At 34.8% G+C, this 14,360-nt stretch overlaps 1 protein-coding gene across 3 annotated transcripts in view; it reads left to right on the forward strand.

Moving 5' to 3' along the window:
• ENTREP2 (endosomal transmembrane epsin interactor 2) overlaps positions 1 to 14,360 on the forward strand; it is a 453,892-nt gene that overhangs the window by 309,260 nt on the left and 130,272 nt on the right. For all 3 annotated transcript variants that reach the window (XM_053223651.1, XM_053223649.1, XM_027067908.2), the window contains exon 3: positions 10,295 to 10,405. In XM_053223651.1, coding sequence (XP_053079626.1) covers positions 10,295 to 10,405 — 111 coding nt within the window. The remainder of the gene's footprint in view (positions 1 to 10,294; positions 10,406 to 14,360) is intronic.

Consider the following 14,360-nt stretch of genomic DNA (forward strand, 5'->3'; position numbering starts at 1 on the left):
ACACAAGTACCCTATAAAACTTAAAAATGCATTTTCCGTATTTGGCAAATTAGATTCTCATTTTAGCCATTTTTTTTAAAGTAACAAATGTGTCATTGTTTCTTGCCCTTATATAGGAGATGTTATAGTTAAAGTAATCAGCCATGTTATGGGCTTTGTGGAGGTAGCACTAATTCCTAATTACTGGGCTGTAATTCTTAAGAGAAATTACTGAGTTTATGACAACTGTAGTCATCATTTGTTGGATTTTTCCCCATGTGCTGCCCTGCATTTGCATTTAGCCCATTACATACTCAGACCCACTTACCTATCTCGTTTACTAATACGTGATGCATTTTGTTTCATAAGTTATGCTTTAAAGGACTAATTAGCTCTTATAGTTTCAAAAAAATGTCATTGTTAGATCAATAATCTGCCTGAATACTCAGATCCCTGTTAACAACTTAATTTTTCCGTCTTGGTCTCAGATATTCAAAATTGTTTTCCTATTCTAGGGCCAAAGTTCATGGAATCAAAGTGGAATTTTAAATTATTCTGCCACAAAGTATCCATAGCTCTGTGGTCACGAAAATGTGTGTTCATTGCTTGCTTGAGATTGGACTGAAAGTTTTGAAAATCTAAGTAGAAGAGTTTTATATGGACTAGAATTATATCTTGATATCCATGTTTAAAAACTAATTTGGTTCTGTACTAAAGCTTGGAATTGGGTCTAGGAGAGCCACTGCAGCAGTACTGATCTTTGAACATGTAAAGGTAAAGACAAAGAACCTTTCCCAGGTCAAAGACATTCCCTAAAAAATTCCAGATTGTGGGCAGAGTCTGGGTGATTTAATTGGATCTTGACTAGAGAGGAGAATGTGCATCTATCCATTTTGGCATCCACACCACTTTTTACAGCTTCTGGCCCCTGGTGGAGGCTCAAAATATGCTGAATCAGTTAATGAATGAATGGTCCATTAGTCCTTACTTGTGTAGTCATATTAATAACAGCTGACATTTAGTAATCTTGTTCTCTGCTTGGCACTTACGCAATAAGTGTTTGATGAACTGTCAAGCTGATCCTCAGTGACATTGTTTTCTCCTCCTTACTTTTTGCAGATACTTGTTTTCATTTTGATCATTGTGCAGGAGCTGCTTATGTATTTCCTCACCATAACCTTTCTTGTACTTATTCGGTAAATATTTTTCAATACCTCCTGTGTATCAGTCACTGAGAATGCAGTTGTGGGCAGGATACACACAATCTCTGCTTCTGTAAATCCAGCCTCATCTACAGGGATCAATGAAGGCTTCTCAGAAGAGGTCAATATCATATGATGGCTGAGGGATGAGTAAGAATCAAGTGAAGGAACCAAAAGGGTAAAATAGCATGTTTTGGGAAAAGAAAATAACATGAACAGAAACTTAAAGAATTCCTGGAATTAAAAGACCCTCACTATGGCTAGATGGTAGAGAATGTGGCAGGGACAGCTGGAGACAGGGTGAGGAAATAGGCAAAGGCCAGGTCAGCCATTTATAAGGTTTGTCAAGTTTTGGAAATCCAATCCAAGGAGTTTTATTAAGGCAAGGAGATGCTACTGAAGAGTTTTAAGTAGAGGAGTGATGTCATTCATTCATTCACTTATCCAACAAATATATATTAAATGCCTAGCTGGGCTCTTGGGCTAACCAGTAAATAAAAGACATCCCTGCTCTTGATAATCCATTTATATTTTAGTAAGATAATGCCAGTCCCAGACTCAAGGAAGTCAAGACTGGAGGCAGGAAGAACAAAGAAAAGTCATCCATGGAGAAGATGGTGATCATTGAAATTATAGAGTGGCACCAGTAGGGGTGGAGAGAAATTTCTTATGTAGATTTAGTAGGACTTGCTGATTTATTAGATGTGGTCAAAGTAAGGGAGGGTGAGTGGAAAATGTCTCATGGCTCTAATGTGGGAAATTAAAGAGGATGGTGATGCTAGCAGTTGAACAGCATTTCAGGAAGATCTTCCTGGGTTTGATTTTCTATGCTAAGTGAGTATGAGGAGCCTCTGAGGTACACAGGTAGAATGTTGAACAGACAATTATGTATATAATTGTACAATAGGTCTGGGAGGGAGACAAAAATAAGAACCATACATCATGTTCTTAGATAAAGTAACAGAGGGGATGTACAGTATAAGAACAATATATGGATGTTGTGGTTATTGGGGATGTTCACAAATAAGTTATTTCCTTTCAGGGCATTTGGTAGGACTGTATTTCTCCATCCCATTGGATGTTGAGTGTGGCCATGTGGCTTTTTTGGCCACTGAAATGTGAACAGATCTTGCATGTGACACCTCCAGGCAAGAACTTTAAGTTCTATAGCTGAAATGATTGTAGGAACATCACTGAACTGAAGCCTTCACTGACTTGAGTGCCTGGGTGAATTTGGGGCAAAACCCACTTGACCTGTTTTGGCCATATAATGCGAGCAAAAAACACACTTCTGTTGTGTTAGGCCACTGAGATTTTAGAGTTATTTTTAACCTATCCTATCCTGATTGATCCAGAAATCGATCCAGAAATCCCACCCTGATACAGAGGAGATTGGAAAATGACCATACACGTTATATAATGGAAAAACATTTGATAAAAGTGACTTTTGTGGCAACTTGAAGAAGCAGGCCATGCACCTAATGAACATATAACTCTAAAATTAAAGAAGAGAACCCTGGAATGAACATATACCTCTAAAATTAGAGAACAGAACCCTGGAAGTGTGAACGTTGGTGCCTGTGACTGCATCTAGAAAAACTGTCAGGAAAGAGATGAAATTGGAAAACACTTGGTTGGTATGTATTCAGTGATAAATAGAATAGAGAGAATCCAGAAGTATATAGATATGCAAGTGCTTCTGAATCCCCAACCAATAAAAAATAAAAATGAGAGACAACGGCGAATTAAACCACATTCTTGAGGCAAAGATCAAATACATGGTATAGTTGTCCTTCCCATTGTCAAAATATGGGAATGTATTAAAGTGGTTTAGGATAAAGGCTTAACTATGAGTTGGATGTCCAATATTTTAAAAAGAACAAGATGAGAGAAAATAATTTAAATGTGGTCTGTCTACCAAAAGCATGAAGACCGGAAGTACACAATCAAGTAGAGAGAGAAAGAGGAACATGATGGGAGTGTATATATATACATACACATACATATATATATATGTACATATATATATACATATATATATACATATATATACATATATATGTGTGTGTGTGTATCAAATAATATTTCATATATTTTGATATATATCAAAAATATATATAGCAATACATTATACACACACACACACATACACACACACACATATGCATGCAAATCTAAAATGTATGCCTAATGCCTAGAAAAGAAGTACACAGGTATGGCTATTGGCACATGGCACCAAATAAAATCAAATTGTATTTAGAGATTTGACCTGTCAAAGAAACCCTAGCCTGAATTTGCAAAAGTTGATGACTGTTTGAGGCTTAAAATAACCCTTAGATCCCCACCTTTTGTGAGCCAACGCCTATAGTCCATGTGGCCCAGAAGGGTACTGGAAAAGATAGAACCCCAGAGTGGAGTCAAGGTATACAGTTTCAAAATAAATGTCATTACTTTATTTACATAAAAATGATTAAAATCTTATTTTTTTCACCATGGCCAAGTGGGATTTATTCCTAAAATGCAAGGATGATTAAACACATGAAAAGCAGTGTAATATGCCACATTAACAGAATGATTTGAAGAAAACCAAAGCTTGGGGACGCCTGGGTAGCTCAGTCAGTTAAGCGTCCAACTTTGGCTCAGGTCATGATCTCGCATTTTGTGAATTTGAATCCTGCGTCGGGCTCTGTGCTGACAGCTCAGAGCCTGGAGCCTGCTTCAGATTCTGTGTCTCCCTCTCTCTCTCTGGCCCTCCCTCACTCACACTCTGTCTCTCTCTGTCTCAAAAATAAACATTAAAAAAATGTGAAAAAAGTTAAACAAAAAACAAAGATTGATCATCTTAGTTGATAGAGAAAAAACATTTGAAAATTCAACAACCTTTCACTATAAAAACACTTAAAAAACTAGAAATAGAAGAAAACCTTTTTAGCATAATAAAGCCAGTATAAAAAAAAAAAAAAAACCACCCACAGGTGACCTCACACTTTATGGTGAAACACTGAAAGCTTGCCAAGATCAGTAATAAGACAAGGATAACCACATTCACCACTATGATTGAGCACAGTATTGGAAATTCTAGCCAGTTAGGCAAGAAAATGAAATAAAATATATTCACACTGAGAAGCAATAAGTAAAATCATCTCTGTTACAGACGTAGATGTATCTTATATGTAGAATTGTAAAGGTTCCACTAAAAAACTCTTTGAATAAATGAATTCAGCACAGTTGCAGGATGCAAAATCAAAGTGCAACAATTGGTTGCAATTTTATACAACAGTTAACAATCTAAAAGGGGAGTTAGAATAACAATTTCATTTACAATAACACACAAAAAAGTACTTTAACCAAGTGCATGGAAGACTGCAGACTAAAGATGATAAATTTTTGTTGAAAGAAATTAAGGGATACATAAATACATGGAAAGACATCCCATGTTCATGGATTAGAAGACTAAATATTTTGAGATGTCAGTGGTGCCAGAAGTAATCTGTGGATCCTATGTCACCCATATCAAAATCCCAACATGTTTTTCAGAAATAGAAAAACTCATCCTAATATTCATATGGAATCTTAAGCAATCCCCCCAATAACCAAAACATCCTTAAAAAGAGCAAAGGTGGAGGATTCACCCTTCTTGATTTCAAAGCTTTTGAAGCAATGTTAATCAAAACTGCATGGTACTGGCATTAATGACAGACATGTAGACCGATGGAATAGAATACAAAGCCAAGAAATAAACCCTCACATATATGGTCAAATGATTTTGGACAAGGGTGCCAACCATTCAATGGGAAAAAGACAGCCTTTGCAACAAATGGTGCCAGAAAACTGTATATCCACATGGAAAAGAATGAAGTTGGATCCTTACCTTACACTGTATATAAAAAATAGCTTACAGTGGATTAGAGACCCAAACATAAGCACTAATAATATATAACTCTTAGAATAAAACATAGAAATCTTTATGACATTGGATTTGGCAATGATTTTTTGGATATGGCAAGCAACAAAGCAAAAATAAATAAATGGGACTTTATTAAAATTTAAAACTTTTGTGCATCAAAGGAAAATCAACAGAGTGAAAAAGCCCTCAGAATGAGAGAAAATTTTTGAAAATCACATATATGATAGAGGATTAATATCTAAAATGTATAAAATTAGTATTCAGAATATATAAAGAACTCTCACAACTCAATAACCCCACATAAATCACCCCAAGTAACCCAGCTGCAACAATGGACAAAGGACCTGAATGTATACCTCCAAAGACTTCCAAAGAAGATATGCAAATGACAAGCACCTGAAAAGATGCTCAATATCACTAATCAATTAGGAAGATGTAAACCAAACCACATAAGATACCATTTCATATCTATTTGAATGACTTTTATTAAAAAACAGAAAATACAAGTGTTGATGAGAATGTGGGGGAAAAGCAGAACCTCTGCACATTGTGCATTGGAATGTAAAATGGTTGTAGCCATTCTGGAAAACAGTATGGTGTTCTCTCAAAAAATTAAACATATAATTACCATATATGATCTAGCACTTCCACATCTGGGTATATATCCAAAAGAACTGAAAGCAGTCACTTGAACAGATATTTGTACACCTATATTTATAGTAGCATCATTTACAATAGCCAAAAGTGGAAGTAACCCAATTGTCCTATGGCAGATGAAAAGGTAAAGGAAATGTGGTATATGCATAGAAAATAATGTTGCTCAGCCTTAAAAATAGAAGGAGGGGTGCCTGGGTGGCTCAGTTGGTTGAGTGACCGATTGCAGCTCATCATGATCTCACCATTTGTGAGCTCGAGCCCTGCATCAGGCTCTCTGCCGTCAGCGTGAAACCTGCTTCAGATCTTGTCTCCCTCTCTCTCTGCCCCTCCCTTACTCATGGGCAGGTGCTCTGCTCTCTCTTTTTCAAAAATAAATAAACATTAAAAACAAAAAAGGAAATTCTGACATGTGCTACCATGTGGATGAAACTTGAAGACGTTATGCTAAGTGAAATAAGCAAACACAAAAGAAAAAATTCTGTATGATCCCACTTATATGAGATCCCTAGAGTGGTCACATTCATAAAGATAGAATGCAAAACAATGGTTGCCAGGTTCTGAGAGGAAGAGTGAATGAGGAGTTATTGTTTAACGAGTATGGAGTTTCAGTCTGGGAAGATGAAAAAGATCTGGAGATGGACGGTGGTGATGGCTGCACAACGATATGAACTTAATGCCACTGAACTGTATGCCAAAAAATCATTAAAATGGTACATTTCATGTTACGTACACTTAATCACAATAAAATAAATAATTAAAGCATGGTAAATTTTTTTGGTATGTGTTTTACTGCCATTTTTTAAAAGAGTAAACATGAAAAAAAATCTGTTTTTTTGTTTTTTTTTTTTTTTACTTCCTAGCATCATCTATATAGTTGAGCACTTCCTGTGTCTCAAAATAGCCTCTTTTCTTGGCTTCTGTGTAGATTGCTGTCCCAATGTTTTCAATAATAATTTTTGAGCTCAATTTTGAAACTTTTCAGGCCAGTTTATGTATAAATGATTTGAATGATATTATGGTACTGTTGTGACATCTAATATAGAAAATTAATGCTGACCTATTCTGTGAAGTTAAACCTTCCCAGGGGTTGCTGTAAGAATCCATAGCTACTAGAATCATTGCAGAAATATTATTAACATGAACTTGAAATATTTCCTAAATTAACAAAACATCCTCTTTTTTTTCTATCCTGTCTGTGTATTTTAAAGGAAAAATAGGGGTGCCTGGATGGCTCAGTCGGTTTGGCGACCGACTTCGGCTCAGGTCATGATCTCATGACTTGTGAGTTCAAGCCCCGTGTCGGGCTCTGTGCTGAGAGGTCAGAGCCTGGAGCCTGCTTCAGATTCTGTGTCTTCCTCTCTCCTCTCCTCCTCCCACCTTGTGTTCTATCAAAAATAAATAAACATTAAAAACAATTTTTTTAAGGAAAAATAAATTTTGCTACATTTGGTGGAAATACACTACATTTATGGGTAATGAATGGCAATAATGATTTTTTTCTATATTTAATTTAGCCAAAACTTTTTAGGTACTAATAAAATATTAAGACTTTTCACTTTTATATATTGCTGGTAGGGATGAAAAATGGTACCACTTCTGTGTTGGAGAATTTGGCAGTGTCTAGCAAAATTAAATATTTATCTTTTGATGCAACAATCCTACTTCTAAGAATATATCCCAAAGTCATACTGCAATCATTTAAAAGACGTATGAATATGGCTGTTTATTGCAACACTATAGTAAAAAATAAAAGACCAAACAACTCAAATGTTCATCAATAGGAACCTGGTTGAATAAACTGTGGTATATCTGAGCAATGAAGTACTGAACAACTATAAGAAGGAATAAGTATTCCTATGTATGCCTATTAAGTGTTCTTCACTGTACTGGGTCAAAAAAAAAGTAGATAGAGAAAATATTTATAGTATGCTATTATTTATTTACCTTTACTAAAAACCAAATAATGGAAGGATTAAATTTAAAAATAAATGGTTACCTATAGAAGAAAGGAGGGGGAACATAATGGAGATGATAGAATAAAAACTAGACTTTTTTGAGACTTCTTTTATGGATATGACTTCGGAATCCCTTTATACAATTCCAAACAAAGCTAAACTTAAAAAAAATCCCTAACAATAAAAAATGAAACCAATGAATCTGGGTTCCCAGTCAGTAGCATAACCACACATAAAAGAACCATGGTGACTCTATCACACCATAATTTGACTATTTTTTCTTGGTACAACCTACTCTAAGGATAGAAAGAAAAATCTTAAACTGTTTTCAATAATCATGTTTTTGGTGCTAGTATTAGCATTGTTATTTTTAGACTGTTGTGTGGATATCACGAGATTAAATCAGATGGATAATTGTAATGAGAAATAAGGTTTTTGTCATGGCTGAAAGGAAATAGAGATATCAGGTTGATAGAATTAAGAAAAAACCCCGTAGTTTTGAATTTGAATCAGAGGCATTAGTATGATCTTATAATATATTGTATCTAACAACTGAAAATATTTAAAACTATGACCAAGTGGCAAGGACACTTCTGGCATGAACTTCTGGCATGAAGAGTGTGGTATCTAAATACCATTCTCAATGAAAGGAAACAAGACCTACTGAAGAAATTGCTGATTCCAGGTCTGGGGCAGGGGATATGTATGATGATTCTGGAACATCTTGTCATAGCTTTCTTGAAAGCAGGAAAACTTTCAAAGTCTACTAGAATTGTGTCAACTTGAATTGACTCTATCTTGTTAATGACTCCAGTGAATTAAATGTATCAAATTTGTTTGTTTTGGGCTCATAACAAATCAAACACACACAACCCCTAAACAAACAGTACCTTTGGAGGATGCCAAGGACCGAACTAATTTTTTTTAATAAACATATATCAAAGATTATATTTGACTCATTATTTAATGAGGGAACCAGTAAAACTAACAACCAGTTCCAAGGAGAATTCAAGCTATGTGCACACATAGGCCATCAGCAATGCTGAAATAAATTTACAAATAGATGTGAAAATGGTCAGCACCCATGGGATGGCGATCATTGCATTCTACCAGACGAAATTCATTTATATTTATATTATCAAAAATAATTTACATTACTAGTCTTATTCTGTAATTTAGAGTTGTAAAATAGCTTAAAGACAATGAAAGGCACAAATAACTCAAAAGAGTGTACTAGACGGGATATCCAGTATTTTTTTTCCCATTTCAAAGTCTTTAACAAGTTTTCGTGACACTCTCTCCCCTCTTGATCATATTAATATTAAAGATTATTCTTGATTATAAGAATAATTTTGTTTAAAGTTTTGTTTCATTAGAGTTAGCCTGATTATTTACATAGGTGCATCAAGAATATTAACTAACCATTATAGGCCCAAGTTTATTTAGTAAATATAGCACCATATCAACTAATTATTTTGAAATCTGGAAAATAAAGAATTGAACATGCATCCTGGTTTTCCTATGTGAACTGTACTCTAGAGTGACAAAACAATTGATGAGGAAAAGTATTCTATATACTGATCTCTGGGAATAAAGAAGAAATGATGGCATTATAGATAGCGTTTTGGAAACACTAACAATTTAATGATCTAAGCAATCATTAAGAATGGCTGCCAACATCATAGAGAGACACATTATTTGCCTTCTATTAGTCTGAATGTTATTAAATCTCTGTGTGTAACCACCAAATTACAAGATATCCAGAGGATATGGAAATTTTAACTAATAGGAGGAGACAATCAGCAAAGTTAGGCTGTAGAAAACTCTATGGGACAAATAAACTGGTTTCTTCAATAACTTTCTTGGAAGAAAAAAAATACAATGGAGGGGAAAACCCATAAATTAAAAAAAATATCTTAAGATTTAGAACAATTAGTTTCACTATATGGAACTCCTTGTATCCTGTGTAAACTGATTCAAAATAAGATAATTAAGGAAACTTGAACTGTGAACATTTGATATTAATGAATGATTAATTTTTCTAGAGGTGATGACATTATTTTGGTTATGTTTTCAAAACCAATCTTATTTTAGAAATATTCGCTGCCATATTTAAGGATGAAATCATACAGTGTCTGATATTTACTGCAAAGTAATCTAGAGTGGAGAGGGTATAAATGAAATGCAACAGACCATTTGGTTAGTTGTTGAGTCTGGGTGATAGGTATGTGGGACTTGATTAAACTGTCTTCTCTGGTTTTGCATCAGTGGGAAGTTTTCCACAAAGAAGTTAAAAGAAATAAATTTAAAGGCCTTCTAATAAACAAACTCCTTCCATTGGTTTTCTTTAGTAATTTCTAACTTGTTATTTTCAAGACTGTATAAAACTATTTTGTAGTTTTATAGTATTTTCAAGTTTAGCCTCTAAGATATTTTACAGTGTAATTCAAATTAAAAAATAATACTGCCCTTTAAAAAATATAACTGTTATTCATACAGTTTTTTGATCAACTGAAAGCTTTTTTAAAGCCAAATCACTTTTCCTTCAAACTTCTCCAAGTGAATAATCAATTTTTTGTTTGGTTTGTTTCCAGATAACCTTTTTCATGCTGCTCTCTGCAGTGTGCGTAATGCTGAATTTGGCTGGTTCAATTCTCTCCTGTCAGAATGCTCAGCTAGTCAACTCCCTAGAAGGCTGTCAGTTGGTGAGTAATGAAATGCAAACCTTTTGATAAAGGTCATAGGCTTTGATTTTACCTGAAAGTAATTTTAAAGATAAATTTTGTTATATCCTTGGATTTATTGTGATATTTTATAATTGTGTAAGGAATTAAGTTGACTCATTTCTAAAAACTACCTTAAATTAAAAGCTGTCCTCCTTGTAAATCAGTTACGAATAGGATTTTTAAGGATCACAGTGTAATGCTGTTTTAGAACAAGTGTCTTTAGTAATGATTATATTTTGGCATTTGTTGCATTGATTTTTATCTCCACTGAATTTTTAAAAAATCAATTTTACAAGTCAATCTTAAGTGCTAAGATACATGTAAGCTTGATAATGGGTGCTAGTTCACAGTTTTTTCAATTAAAAAAGTGGATTATCTTTTAGGAATAGATCTAGGAAACTTGTAGACAGTGTGCTGTGTACATTGTAGGGGATCAATAGGTGGTTTGTTAGCTAAAACCTTCATTCCGTATCATGAGTTAGCTCCTGGTATGGTAATATGTGCTTCTGGGTGGGGCAGAAATCGAAGTGTGTCCAGTCACATTCAGTAAGGGTATAGTTTGACTCCCGATGTGACCATGGCTGCTGGATGCGAACCATTGGTATTTGTTTATTTACCTTGGAGACAACACAGGGCTACCTTTTAGAGCCATTCTCCTCCACAGCTGCCTGTGTACGTACTGGGCCCATGGTGATTATTTCTGGGAGGTCAGGAGCTATACTGAATTACCTAAAGTTTTTCTGTAGCAAGCCCGTGCTTACTTTTCCTGTGGCCATGCTGTTTGTGTTCGAAGGAACAGCTGTTGCGAAGTGCTGCTCTCTACAGTTCTTAGCAGCAAAGCTAGAAGGACTAGTGTAAGTTGGCACAGTTTCGATACAGAGGCACCTACTGAGTTCCCAAAACTAACTGTGAGAGCTTCATCTTGCTATTTTCTGTTCGGTATGGCCTAGACCACCTTGATCAGATTTCACCCCAATATGATGTACAGAGTATCCCTTGGTATGATGCAGTATTGCTTGTGACTAAGAAATGATAAAACCTGAAGTGCCTCCATCATCAGAAAGGGTCTCTTGCCAGCTTGCATCCATAACTGGGTCAGCCTCTTTATTCCTAAATACAGGGTGCTGTGAATATGATAACATCTGGCAACTGACAAGAGACTGCCCATTTTTCCTCTGATCCCCATTTTTCAATGCAAGGCCTTGTGTTTGGGAGACAGTGTTTGGGGTGATGAGACGTGCATGGAAGTCTATATCAAGCAGAAGGCCCACACCTAGTGTCCCATCTCAAAAGGCTGACTCCTGTGGGTCTTAATCCCAGACCCCATTTTCCTACATCACAAGCAGCATGAAAGGATAGAACAGGTAGATTTGGTTTCCTTTATTCCTTTCTGTCTTCAGTACCCCCCTGAATGAATTTAATGGACATCATGTACACTCATGTACTTTCACATACATCTTGGTTATAGAGCACTGTGGAATCATCAATATTTATCTGACTTTAGAGCTTAATCCTAAGCATCGCTCTGCCTTGGCTCATACATGGCAGGTAATTCCTGAATGAGATCAGTGTACCTGCTTACTGAAATGCAGTGTGTATAGTGGAGAGAGTAGTGGATTTGGAATCAGCAAACCAGGATCAGTCATGGCTTCATAACTGACTACTTATATGACTTAGGACAAATCACTTTCCCTGTATCAGCTTTACTTGTCTTTCCTGTTATGTGTGGGTATTACCTGAGCTTTTCATGAGATATTTAATAAAATAGAATGTATAAAACACATAAAAAGTATACTTATTAAAAATGTATAATTATAATATATAATTACTATATATAAAATATATAATTATAATATATAATTACAATAGAAAATTAATAATAACTATAGAAAACTTAGAAAAACAAAATACACTTGTCACCCTACAATCCAGTCTTTCCAGTCTTTTCTGTGCATATGTGTGTATGTGTATGTATTGTGCATATGTACTTGTATACATATGTGTGTGTATTTAATGTACATTTAAATGTGCTGTACTCTTCATGGAGCTTCATGATTTGGTTTTTTATTGATTGTGAACATTATTTCATGCTTTAAATTTTTCCTACAACTTTACTTGTAGTGGCTGCTCGGTATGAATGAATATAGCATTATTTATTTAACCAGTCTCTCTCTGCTTTTCTCATGTATGAAGGTTGCCATTATCTTTAAAGCTTTTGTTACATATTGACCTGCTGCCTTCTAAAAGAGTTTACCAATTTATAATCCCAATTTATGAGAATGCTTTTCTTCCCACACCCTTCCCAGCCCTGAAAATTGTTACTTTTTAAAATTTATGCTAATTTGAAATGACATAATTGCTTTAATTTGAATTCCTTTAATAAGATTGACCTTTATTTATAATTATATATATATAAGTTTATATATGTACATGCATATATGCAATTATATATGTGTGTATACACACCATTTATATTTCTTGTTCAGTGAGTCGACTGTGACCTTTACCCATTTTTAGAAGTATTTATATTAGTGATTTGTAAGAACTCTTTATATATGTAATTGTATAATTCATTTATTTTATAACCATACATACATATATATATGTGTGCATGTACCTATATGTAATTTTATATGTATATAATTTATATTTCCTCTATGAATTGACTGGGGCCTTTACCCATTTTTAGATTTAACTATCTTATTGATTTTTAAGAGAGTCTTACATTTTGAGTCCTACAGCTTGTATTGGTCAAATGTATTTCCTGGATTGTTAGTTGCCTTTTATGTTTAGTGTATTTAAATCTATGAATGTTTTCCTTTGTGATCTTATCTTGGAACCAATAAAAAGACATTCTTCCCAATATCATGTACCACCCCCCCCCTTTTTAAATATAGTTAACTCTTTTATATTCTGGAATTTGTTTAATGAATTTAGCTATTTTCCCCAAATGAGTAGCTAACTTTCCTAAAATGATTCCCTGAGTAATCTAATAATTTCCTGATTATTTGAAATGCCACCTAAATTCTAAGAGTCCTTTGGTGGCAAGCTACAAAAACTGACAAAGCCATAGGCTACTTATTGCAAAGACGATAGAGCCTATAACCAAGAGAATTAAAGATTAGGCTTGGGAACTGGCTGGTTCCAGGGAAGCTTCTGTGGATGCAGAAGCCTGTCCCAGACCGGCTACAGACACCCGGGGTTTTGTTCTGCACAAGTGAACAATTCCAGTGCTTTATAATCTCTGTCCCATTTACTCTAGAGTCAGAACCCAGAGAGAGAAAGCATTTGATAGGCATTTCTGTCAAGACAGAAATCTATGAAACTGTTCCACTAAACTGAATCCAAGGCAATTTAAGAGGTAATTCCCAAAAATGAATTTAGGTGCTATTAGGAAGGGTAGGGAGTAGGAGGAGGCAAGAAATGTATGGTAGGTGGTCAAAAAACAGCCAATATCTATTCTACCAGCATTATCATATATATGTACACATACACGTAGATACTAGTGTCTATTTGCGTATGATTGAATTTTTCATTCTCATCTCCTCCTATGTCCATTTATTTATATTCCAAACAATATTACTTTAATTACACACACACACACACACACACACACACACACACACACACACACACACACAAGAACTTGTAGGGCAAGCCCTACCCCCACTGGCCTTCCAGACTTTAACCTGCTTCTTAAAAAATATTCTTACCTATTCTTAAAAGTTTAGTCTTCCAGATGAGTTTAAATTTTTTTTGGTCAAGACTCAAAAGGAATATATTTAAGAGTTGAATTGGAATCACATTAAAATCATAGATTGTCTTGGGGTAGAATTCACATGTTAACATACCATGTTTTCCCATTCAGGAACATTGTGTGTGTTATGGTTTATCCAAATTGTTTCAAAAATCCTCTACTGCAGTTTTTGTTTTC

The sequence above is a fragment of the Acinonyx jubatus genome, chromosome B3 (assembly GCF_027475565.1).
Source record: "Acinonyx jubatus isolate Ajub_Pintada_27869175 chromosome B3, VMU_Ajub_asm_v1.0, whole genome shotgun sequence".
Taxonomy (NCBI): domain Eukaryota; kingdom Metazoa; phylum Chordata; class Mammalia; order Carnivora; family Felidae; genus Acinonyx; species Acinonyx jubatus.